At 48.5% G+C, this 11,855-nt stretch overlaps 1 protein-coding gene across 1 annotated transcript; it reads left to right on the top strand.

Moving 5' to 3' along the window:
- Positions 1-174: 174 nt before the first annotated feature.
- SOX9 (SRY-box transcription factor 9) lies at positions 175-5,677 on the top strand. The gene is made up of 3 exons (XM_057536898.1): positions 175-974; positions 1,964-2,217; positions 2,810-5,677. The coding sequence occupies exons 1-3, from the start codon at positions 544-546 to the stop codon at positions 3,652-3,654; spliced, it is 1,530 nt and encodes a 509-aa protein (XP_057392881.1). The 5' UTR covers positions 175-543; the 3' UTR covers positions 3,655-5,677.
- The last annotated feature ends 6,178 nt before the right edge of the window (positions 5,678-11,855 follow it).

The following is an 11,855-nucleotide window of genomic DNA, read 5'->3' as shown; positions in this document are numbered from 1 at the left end:
CCGCTCCGCCCCTCCCCTCTCATCACCCTGCCCAGCGCCACAATCCTCCTCCCCCCCAAAGTGGACCCAATCAGCTGCCTGCCAAGCCCTGAAACCTGAAATGCCGTGCTGTGATTGGCTGACGTCTCTAAGGTGAGGGGGTGTATTTATTAAAGAGCCGCTGGGCTGGGAGTTGGAGAGCGGAGTGCGGAGCTTGAAACTGACTGGGAACTTGAGTGGCGCCGCGACTTGCCAGTTTCACTCCAGGAACTTTTCTTTGCAGGAGAAGGAGAGAAGGGGTGCAATCGCTCCCCGCTTTTTGCTCTCTTTCTCCCCCCCCCCTCTCCAATTCGCCTTCCCCCACTTGGAGCGGGCAGCTGCGGGCTGGCCCCCGCGCGCCTTCCTAAAAGCTCGCCGCTGCGGCCGAGTGACGCGCCAGGCTCCCCGGGAGCCGCTCGCCCCGCGTCCGGGCAGCCGAGGGGAGAGTAGCCCGCGCCTCGAGCCCACGAGCCGCCGCGGCTTCTCGCCTTTCCCGGCCACCCGCCCCCTGCCCCGGGCCTGCGTATGAATCTCCTGGACCCCTTCATGAAGATGACCGACGAGCAGGAGAAGGGCCTGTCCGGCGCCCCCAGCCCCTCCATGTCCGAGGACTCGGCGGGCTCACCCTGCCCTTCGGGCTCCGGCTCCGACACCGAGAACACGCGGCCCCAGGAGAACACGTTTCCCAAGGGCGAGCCGGACCTGAAGAAGGAGAGCGAGGAGGACAAGTTCCCCGTGTGCATCCGCGAGGCCGTCAGCCAGGTGCTCAAGGGCTACGACTGGACGCTGGTACCCATGCCGGTGCGCGTCAACGGCTCGAGCAAGAACAAGCCGCACGTCAAGCGGCCCATGAACGCCTTCATGGTGTGGGCGCAGGCGGCGCGCAGAAAGCTCGCCGACCAGTACCCACACCTGCACAACGCCGAGCTCAGCAAGACGCTGGGCAAGCTCTGGAGGTAGGGCGGGCGCGGCAGGGTGGGTTCCGCGGCGGCGGCGGCGGCGGCGGCGGCGGCGGCGGGGGGCGCTGGCCGGGACCGTCTGTCCGCGCCCCGCCTCCCAGCAGGAGGGAGTTGCCGGTCCCGGAGCAGGCGGGGTGGGGCGGGGGGGAGGCGAGGGGGAGGAATGGGGACGAGGTGTAACTTGGCTCAGAGTTTGACAAAGTTCTTGGATTGCTCTTGGGGAAAAGGGGGAGGGGGTAGGTGGAGCGGGGAGGGGCGGCGGGGCGGGGTGGGGGGGGGAAACACCAGCAGGAGACTCGGTGGGAGAGGGCTGCCGGCCGGATCTCCCGCCGCAGTGAAGTTCAATCCCAAGGAATTGAAGTCTGCCTCCCCCTCCCTCGAACTGCGCTCCCCCGTGAAGCCCTTCGCCCACGGAGATGGGATGCAGGGTGGGGGGAGAAGCCGAGGGCTAGAGGGCCCTGTGGCAGGAAGGAGGGGGGAGAAGGGAGGCTGCTGGAAATAGGTGGGTGCAGTGTGTGTGTGTGCAGTGGTGGGGAGGGGGGGGGCAGGAGGAGCTCCTGGCAGATTAAGTGGTTTTTCAGAAAGTTTTTAAAGGGTGTTGCGGACGGAAGGGGGGCGGGTATAACTCCAGTAGCAAAGGCCCGGAGAGCGGGAGCCGCGGAAAGCTATTTTCATCTCCAGGGTTTCCAAAAGAGGAGACAAGGGGAGAGGGCGGGGCGGGGCGGGGAGGGTCCGCTCAGGTCGGACTAAAAGAACGGAGATTTTTTTGTTTTCTTCTTTTCTTTTACTTTTTTTTTTTTTAAAGAAAAGTTTCGAGTTGCGGTAGTGGCTGGAAAGCAGGGAGGAGGGAGGAACGGGGGCTGTGTTTGAAGAAGCCGAGGGGTGGGGGTCACCTCCTCCTCCCGCCGACCTGACAGCTCAGCCGGTTTCACGGAGCCCCCCCCCTCTCTTTTTGTCTGCTACCCACCCCCCCACCCCGCCCCCAGACTGCTGAATGAGAGCGAGAAGCGGCCCTTCGTGGAGGAGGCGGAGCGGCTGCGCGTGCAGCACAAGAAGGACCACCCGGATTACAAGTACCAGCCGCGGCGGAGGAAGTCGGTGAAGAACGGCCAGGCGGAGGCCGAGGAGGCCACGGAGCAGACGCACATCTCCCCCAACGCCATCTTCAAGGCACTGCAGGCCGACTCGCCGCACTCCTCCTCCGGCATGAGCGAGGTCCACTCCCCCGGCGAGCACTCCGGTGAGTCTCCTCCCGGCCCCGCCCCCGTCCCCCACCCCCCCACCCCCGGCCAAGCCACCAACCCCCACCCTGGCACACCGCGCCCCGTCTGGCACACCCCCGGGCCCCCAGCCACCTAGTGGGCTCTGCTTAGGGACCTGGCGCTCCCTGGGGGGGAAAACACACTAACCACTGCGCCAAGCCCCTGAAAACACACACGCGCGCGCACACACACACACACCCCAACCTAATCCCTGCATCCTAACAGTAATTTTTATTGCGGGGTAAAATGCCTTTACAGCTTTACAGGACTTCTCCCTTTTTCTCTTCGCTCCCCCAGCCCAAAAGCACACACAGGGCTCTTGTACAAGTAGCAATTTGGTCTTCCGGACCCTCCGGGCCTCAGACCCTCCCCTGATAAGAGGAGACTGCCGAGTGTGTACCGGCGAGTTAATCATTCAGCGATTTCTCTCGGGCGCAGCGCGCCTCCCCCGCGGATACGGGACACTTTAGCGAAGGGGGGGGAGGGGGTCCCAGGAGGGTTCCTGAGACTAAAGCCTCCGTACAGCCCTGCTTGATTGCCCTCTGCTTCTTCCTCTTTTATCGCCCTCAGGGCAATCGCAGGGTCCACCGACGCCACCCACCACCCCCAAAACCGACGTGCAGCCGGGCAAGGCTGACCTGAAGCGAGAGGGGCGCCCGCTGCCAGAGGGGGGCAGACAGCCCCCCATCGACTTCCGTGACGTGGACATCGGCGAGCTGAGCAGCGACGTCATCTCCAACATAGAGACCTTCGACGTGAACGAGTTCGACCAGTACCTGCCGCCCAATGGCCACCCGGGGGTGCCGGCCACGCACGGCCAGGTCACCTACACGGGCAGCTACGGCATCAGCAGCACGGCGGCCACCCCGGCGGGCGCTGGCCACGTGTGGATGTCCAAGCAGCAGGCGCCGCCGCAGCCCCCGCAGGCGCCCCCGCCGGCCCCGCCGGCGCCCCCGCAGCCGCCCGCGCAGGCGCCCCCCCAGCCGCCCGCGCAGGCGCCCCCGCAGCCGCCCGCGCAGGCGCACACGCTGACCACGCTGAGCAGCGAGCCGGGCCAGGCCCAGCGAACGCACATCAAGACGGAGCAGCTGAGCCCCAGCCACTACAGCGAGCAGCAGCAGCACTCGCCTCAGCAGATCGCTTACAGCCCCTTCAGCCTCCCGCACTACAGCCCGTCCTACCCGCCCATCACCCGCTCGCAGTACGACTACACTGACCACCAGAACTCCGGCTCCTACTACAGCCATGCGGCGGGCCAGGGCTCCGGCCTCTACTCCACCTTCACCTACATGAACCCGGCGCAGCGGCCCATGTACACCCCCATCGCCGACACCTCCGGGGTCCCTTCCATCCCGCAGACCCACAGCCCCCAGCACTGGGAACAGCCCGTCTACACACAGCTCACCAGACCTTGAGGAGCGCTTAGACAGAGCGACGATGGCCGTGATGATCATAAAAAGAACCCAAGAAATAACGCAACCAACCAGAATTTCCTTTGGACATTTTTTTTTTCTTTCTTACTTTTAAAGACATGTACGCTGAAGGCAACTCGAACTCAGATTCCAAGACAGAAGCATTGACTATCCAAACGCGTTACCACCTTGTTGCGAATCAGTGGCCAGGCCACTCTTGGCTAGATGGACCCGCGGAACCGACGGGAAACTGGACTGCAAACCTTCAGAGCAAGCGTGGAGGATGATGGAGATGCGTGTGACCAGTTTGCTCAGTCTCTCTGCCTGTTTGGACTTTGTAATTATTTTTTAGCAGTAATTAAAGAAAAAAGTCCTCTGTGAGGAATATTCTCTATTTTAAATATTTTTAGTATGTACTGTGTATGATTCATTACCATTTTGAGGGGATTTATACATATTTTTAGATAAAAAAATTAAATGCTCTTATTTTTCCAACAGCTAAACTACTTAGTCGAACAGTGTGCCCTAGCTTTTCTTGCAACCAGAGTATTTTTGTACAGATTTGCTTTCTCTTACAGACAAACAGACAAAAAAAAAAGTGTGTGTGTTGTATTAACCTACAGAAGCCACAGATTTGTGTTACATGATCAGTTTGGGGGGTTAGCTTTGCTTAATTCCTCAGGCTTTCTGATTCAAGGAGGAGTTGCCTTAGAAAAATCAAGGCCTTATTTTGCAAATACGGAAGTAAACAATAGTCTAGAGACGATTTGGTAAGCATTTGGTAAGCTTTATCATATATATGTTTTTTAAACGAGAAAAACACCTTAAAGCCTTAAAACCATGCTGCTGGAAAATCCTTGTGCCCTCTTTTAGTGCATTTCCTCCTGTGTTTGCTCGCTCACCGCAACCTTAAGAAAGAAGCAAAAGGCAAGCAAAGGAGACGAAATCTGTTTGGGGAATGTTTCAGCAGCCAATACTGTGCCCCAGCACACTGCCCCCTGGTTGCCTGCCCGGGCCCCATGTGGAACACAGATGCTAGAATCCTCTCACTTACACTGTCACCTGTGCCTCTCTGAAAACCAGCAGTTAACTTCAAGACATTCCATGTGCTAAAATTATTTATTTTGTAAGGAGAGGTTTTAATTAAAAACAAAAAAAAAATCTTCCTTTTTTCTTTTTTTTTTTAAATTTACCTTCTTTAAAATAGGTTGTTGGAGCTGTCCTCAAAGGGTATGGTCATCTGTTGTTAAATTATGTCCTTAACTGTAACCAGTTTTTTTTATTTATCTCTTTAATCTTTTTTTTTTTTTATTAAAAGCAAGTTTCTTTGGATTCCTTGTCCTAGATTTGTATAAATGCCTTTTTGTCTGTCCTTTTTTTTTTTTCCTCTTTCTTGTTTTGTTGAAAACAAACTGGAAACTTGTTTCTCTTTTTGTACAAATGAGAGTTTGCAGATGTAGTGTATCACTGAGTCATTTGCAGTGTTTTCTGCCACAGATCTTTGGGCTGCCTAAACTGTGTGTGTGTGTGTGTGTGTGTGTGTGTTGTGACTCAAAACAATGCAAGCATGTGTCATCGATGTTCCCCTATGTGTTCTCTTGGAGAGGGGGAGGAACGGGGAGGGGGGTCAGCCCACTGACAGACCTTAATTCTTAATAATTCTGTGGCTGGAGAGTGAGGATTGCTTTTTAAAAAAGACAGCAAACTTTTTTTTTTATTTAAAAAAAGATATATTAACAGTTTTAGAAGTCAGTAGAGTAAAATCTTAAAGCACTCTTATAATATGGCATCTTTCCATTTCTGTATAAAAGCAGATCTTTTTTTAAAAAAAATATTTCTGTAACTTAAGAAACCTGGCATTTAAATCATATTTTGTCTTTAGGTAAGGTTTGGTTTGTGTTTGTGTTTTGTTTGTTTTGCTTGTTTTCCCCCCCAAACCTTTTGTTTTCTCTGTGAAACTTACCTTTCCTTTTTCTCTTCCTTTCTTTTTTTTGTATATTATTGTTTACAATAAATATACATTGCATTAAAAAGACAATGGCCTATGGACTTATTCATCTGGTTCTCCTGTTAAAAGGATGGTTTGAAGAATTGGGACACCAAAGAGATCATGACATCCCAATCATTGTGATGTTTTTATTTTTTATGCGCACTTCTGGCAATCCTAAAACCTGCTCTGAAGAAAAGACTGTGTCCCCAAAAATCAAAGCAGAAAAATCTTGAAAAGTGCCACCCCATTAAGTCACGTAGAGAATTACATGTCCGTAGCTGCCATTCTGGCAAAGATGTTTGTTGTGGTTTTAACACCCTCATGCTTCAGGGCAAAAGCTGCTCCCTTGAAGAAGTCAGAGCGGGAATATTAGCCCTGAAATCAGTAGCTTGTCAGAAGACAGAATGCCAAAGGGGGTGACTTGCCTGTCTGAATGTAATAGAGCAAAGCTTCTGTGATTATGAACACATAGCAAAGAAACGGGGTGTCCATTGAAAAGGCAAAGGAAGCCAAAGTAAAACTGTCCGAAGGAGACCAGGGGGAAATTTGTCCCATTAAGTCTTCTGGTTTATCTGCAGGCACAACGACATGAGATTCCCTTCTTTTTCTGTTCCCTCCAGTTTAACTCATTCTGAGAAGATGCGAAGCCATCGTAGAAGTAATAAGACCTAATCCTGTTTTCCTTGGCCTCAGTTACATGGGAGTTTCCAGGATCAGAGAATCGTTCAGGTCATTTTTCATTAAACAGATGAAATCACTCCTTCCCTCCCACCCCCAACACTGAGACACCCCACCTCCCCCCGACACACACACACCCCAGCTGATTGGGGAAGTGACTTTAAGGAGGCGAGTCTGCATTCTCATCTCAGGCTGGTTTCACTACTGGGCCCATGTCTCTGACAGTCTTAACCAGCGTCCAAACTTGGTTATTACCTCACATTGTCTGTTTTTGCTTATTGGATTCCTGGCTTGTGTCCCACGCGAGGATCATGGCAACCAGGAAAATGGTAGTTATCAAATCGAGGCAACATTATACTCTCCTCCTTTGCAAATTCCTTCAACAAACACTGATTGAGGGCCTATGACCTGCGGGGTGCTGTGCAAATCCCTCCCTGCCCCCCCCAGACGGCAGACTCGGTTCCTTGTTCGTGCCACAGCGTCCGTTCACTCAGGCCCAGAGTCTATCCTCCATGGGTACAAAATCTCTATTTCTCCCCCTTGCCAAAACTCACAGCGTCCTTTTCAAAAGTCTCTGTGCTGTTCATTAGTTCTCGTACACCCTTATGTGCCCTAAGTCTGTTGTCAATTAAAATCAACACATTCCATCCCATCACGACCACCGCTTTCCCCAAACCTCTACTGTTTGTCAGATTGCTCTCTCTTCTCCTAGAAATGTGCTCTTTTCCCCAGTATGTAACCTTTGGCAGACCTTCTTAGAGCCAGAATGTTCTGTTGAGACATAAACTTGCCAGGTGACCTAGGGCAAGTCTCTTACTGTCCTGTTCCTCGGTTTCCCTTTTTGTTAACGTTTATAATCCCTCCCTCATGAAACAGGGTTGTTTTTAGAATAGTTTTTAGCAGGGAGCCGCCTGGGAATTGACCGCATCAGAATTGACCGGTCTCTACAGGATTCCTCCTACATTAGAACAAGAAGGAAAGGGCAGAAAGGTTTTCACAAGCTCCCCAGGTGGGTCTGATACACAGGAAAACACAACAGACACTGGAGTGCAGAGCATGCTTCTGAATCGGCTCACCCCCATCCGCCGGATCTGGTCAAAGCCCAAGATCACCAGATTATAAAATACGTTAGAGGAATTTTTATTCTAAATCCAGAAATGCAGAGCTTATCACCTTGACAACAAGATCTTGATTGGAAACAGCAGAGTCCTCCAGACCAGAAAAAGCTTGTATGCAGATCCAGGGTTATTTGTTTATTTGTACTCAAAATAAAATCTCTCTCTCTTAACTATTTTAACAAAAAGGGATTTTTTAGCAAAATGGGATAAACAAAAGGGAATTGAAAAAACTCATTTAGAATCAGTCTTTTGCACTATTATTAAAATGGAACTTATGGATTAGTTTGAGCTGTGTGTCTGACTTTCCCGCCTCAATGCTGTGCCTTCCCTCTCCTTCCCCTGACTTCCAAAATGAACATTTTTGAGGCACCACGGTGGCACTTTTTAACTTAAATTAATTGATGAACTATTGCTATACCAGAGATGGATTTCCTATGATGCTAAAGAAGCTTAAGCTTCACACAGGCTCCTTTGAAGGCCCTGTACTTAAACTTGTATTTTTAAAATTTATATTCTTTTCTTAAAGAGCTCACCCCTCAAAAAAAAAAAAAAAAAAAAAAAGAAAAACTGTATAAGCTTCAGGCTCCACAAAACCTAGGTCTGCCCCTGACTATAGCTGCTGGGCTGCAAACCATGACATCAGAGGCTGCAAACAAGATGCTTTTCTTTCTGTTCTCAGCAGTGCCTGATACACAGTAGGTGCTTAATAAATACCAACCTTTTATCATATCCACGGACCTGATGGCAATGTCACAGAACACGTTATTGGGAACCTATACCATAGCATTCTACCCCTTGACCTTACACGATTTTCTTATCCCTCTGAGACTCAAATGATTCTCATTTCTTGAATGATACTGTCTCGTGGGCATAATAGAGATTAAATGAAGTAAAGCCCACAAGAAATGTTAATTACCTGTCCTTGCTCATTCTTTCACTTCCCTCTTCCTACTCATTTCTTTTTTCCTTTCTTACACCACCTTTCCCCTGTGTTTTCTTAGGATCTCCCATTGCTTCTTGCAGCTGAAAAAAAAGTTTGCTGGGCCCTGACTGGGCTTCTCTTTTTCCATCACTCACAGACTAGGACTGACTCTGGATATCTGAAGAAGAATCATTTTTAGACCAATACAACATGGGACAGGCAATGTCATATGTGCATTTATTTAAAACAACCAGGCAAAATGTGGGGCAATATGAACATTCCCTTGTAGTTTACTGCTAGATACGTTTCTTGAAATTTCAGGACTTTATACTGAACTTAATCCAGTTACTGTAGTTTCATGCTGCCATATCCCACTTTAGGAAGATTTATACTCCCATTCTTCTCCTAAACATTTTTGGAACATCTCCTGTGGGTTAGGATTCAGCAGTGAACAAGACAGACATAATCCATGCCCTCATGGGGTTTCCATTTTGGAGTGAAGAAGGCAGGGGAAAACAAATAGTACTCCCTGATATTTTCTTGTTCACGTGCTATGAAAAAAAAATGCAACTCATTAGGGCCAGTTGGGAGGCTATTGTAGTCACCCAGGTGAAAGACGATGGTGGCCTGGTCTAGGATGGCGGAGGGTCAAGGTAGATGATGGATTTAGGAATAACTTTCGTGGGACCTTCATGAACTCGCTTCTTCTCTCCTGATCTCCATCCATTTTTCACTGACATGAAATTTACTCTGACCCAATTTACATAGAGGTGACCCACTCTATCTTAGCCATTCCCTCCTGCCCACCAAGAATAATCTTGTATTAGTCTCTCTACTTCTTGATAAAATACAGATTCATGTATCTCACAATCTTCTTTTTCACCAGAGACATCAAGAGAAGGATCCAGTCCCTGGAATCCAAGAGGGTCTCTTGATCTCCAGAGACTTGGTTACTGCACCCCACAGGTTTATGGAATCAGAAATTTGGAAGGTATGATGAGAAGTCTCTTAGTTTGGTTGGACTCTCATCGCAGAAGTCCTTTATCAGCATCTCAGCTGTTGAATGACTCCTCAGTGTTTCCTAGAAGGCTTGCATTGATTGACAGTTCACTTCTCCTGTCAGGGAGATTTTTTTTTTTCTTTTTCAGGGAGATTTTTGACGCTGGAAAATCTTATCTCTGCAGTTTCCATCCAATGGTCCAAGGTGACCTACCTCTACACCAACATGATATGAGTCTTGTCTTTCTTCCAAATGACAGACCTTCAACTATTTGTACAGTTTTCAAGTTTTCTTTTAGTTTTTTTTTTTTTACCGTGTTAGAATTTCCAATACATTTTACATTATGATATGGTTCCCAAGCCCTTTCATATCTTGCCATTTTTCTTTGCGTGTACTTCACTTACCAAAATTTCTCTCAATTTAGCATGCCCAGAATTATTTCCAGGACTCCAAATATGGTTTGACTAATATGGAATACAAATAGATTCACCCCTTTTGTCACCGGAAATTGTGCTTCTATTAATTGAAATTTAAATTGTATTTGTTGTAGTAGCCAAATCACCAGAAAGCCCTCACCAATCCTGTCATTGTGCAACTGATTTTTTGAACTCAGTTACCAAGCTTTACATTTACCTCTGTCTTGACGGGAGAGTGACATATACAGATTCAATGGAAGGAAAAAGAGGAAAAGGGACGGACATCATTGAGCCCTTACTTTGCCAGGCACTGTGACAGATGTTTCATATACATGATCTCATTGAATCCATTTAATAACCCTTAGAGACAGGTGTTATTATTACAGTTTTATTAAGTAGGAAACTGAGGTTCAGAGAGATTAAGCAATGAACCTAAGGTCACGTAACTAGTAAACATTATAGACAATTAGCATGGACTCCCCCACCCCACAGCCTGTCCCCCCTGCCCCCCAACCTAGTCCTGTTTTCAAAAGAGAATTTGAAATAGAGTTTTTAATGGAGAAAGGAGAATAAATTCTTTTGTTGTAGATTATGTTACAGGAAATATCTTTAAAGCAAAATTTGACCTCTGACACACATCCCCACAGCCATAGTTCAAAACCTTCCAATGGCTACCTATTCACTTGGAATACAATCTAAATTCCTTATCATGGGCTATCATGTCCTACTCCAGGGGTTTGCAAATTATAGCCCACGGACCAAATTCGGCCCACCACTTACTGCCGCAAATAATGGTTTATCAGAACATAGTCACACCCGTTAGCTTACATACTATGAACACGACTTTCATGCTATGATAGCAGAATTAAGTAGCTGCAACAGAGGTCATGGCCGGCATGGCTTAAAATATTCACTAGCTGATCTTTACAGAAAAGCTTTGCTCACCCTTTTCCTACAGAGTCCAGCCCTTGCCTATTTCTGTGATCTCCTCTCTTACCATCATCCTCCTTATTCCCTATGTTGCCACCCTTCTGCCTTCTTTCTCGTTCTCGAATCTGCCAAGCTCTTTGCCAATTAAGGGCCTGTGCGCTTGCTACTTCCTCAGCCTAAAGCACCCTTTCATCAGAATTTTCGGTTGTTTCCTTTCCATTTATCAGATCTCACCTCAAACATCACCTCTGCCAAGGGACCTTACCTGACCGTCCCAGATCAGAGAGCCCACACTGCTATTGCCCCAGTCACTCACTCATTTTTCTGTATATTTTTGTAACACCATCACTTCCTGAAATGATCTTTGCCGTTTACGTTCCTCTCCTCTGACTAAGGCTTTGAACTTTGCCTTGTAACCAACTTACCTCTAGTACCTAGAAAAGTGTCTGATGCATAACAGGAGCTCAGAAATTGTTTACTGATGAATTCATTAATATTTCAAGTCCTTTTTATTGCCCTAGATTCCGAGGTAGGAATTGAGAATTAGGGGTTCAAAGGCCAAAAGTCATCAATTACTCTGTAATTAAATCATAAATTTAGTGAACATTGGATGAGCGTTCGCTACGTGCCAGATAGGATTTGGGGACTCCAAAACGAATAAGAGAAGGAGCTCACAAGGAAAAGGATGGAGGTAAAGTAATTAAACCAACAATAGTGATGAGTGTTAAGTTAGAGGTGTGCACAGAATCCTATACAAACACAGAAGCCGGAAGCCTTCTGGAGGAGGAGGAGGTCGATTAGCTGAGGAGAAACATTTCAGACACAGAGAAGGGACTTTCTGAAGCAAGAAAATGGAGATCGGAAACAGATTCGCACTTGGGGACCGCTACAAGTTGGTCTGGTGTGACCAAGACTGGATGTGGGTAGGTAAATGGCAGAGAATTAGTTGAGAGATAAGCAAGGGTAGAGTCCTAGGGAACTTCAGGAGGATTTTAACCAGGGTGGGCACAAGAGCAGTTGTGTGCTTTAAAAAGTTGGGGTGGCATCATTCCAGCCCAGACTTTTGACTTTGCTGTCAAAATCCAAGAACAGGGAGACCACTTAGGAGTCTCTTGTTCAGTCTGTTGGGGAAGAGTGAAAGCCTGAGCTG

Source organism: Balaenoptera acutorostrata, chromosome 20 (assembly GCF_949987535.1).
Source record: "Balaenoptera acutorostrata chromosome 20, mBalAcu1.1, whole genome shotgun sequence".
NCBI lineage: Eukaryota > Metazoa > Chordata > Mammalia > Artiodactyla > Balaenopteridae > Balaenoptera > Balaenoptera acutorostrata.
Note: the sequence above shows the minus strand (reverse complement) of the source record. Positions and strands in the feature narration are given on the sequence as shown.

What these genes read in the sequence shown, in the direction of transcription:
- SOX9 (XM_057536898.1), top strand. Translation starts at nt 544, where the DNA reads ATGAATCTCCTGGACCCCTTCATGAAGATGACCGACGAGCAGGAGAAG. An exon ending in ACGCTGGGCAAGCTCTGGAG is followed by an intron (nt 975 to 1,963) that starts GTAGGGCGGGCG and finishes CCCCGCCCCCAG; the next exon opens with ACTGCTGAATGAGAGCGAGA. An exon ending in CTCCCCCGGCGAGCACTCCG is followed by an intron (nt 2,218 to 2,809) that starts GTGAGTCTCCTC and finishes TATCGCCCTCAG; the next exon opens with GGCAATCGCAGGGTCCACCG.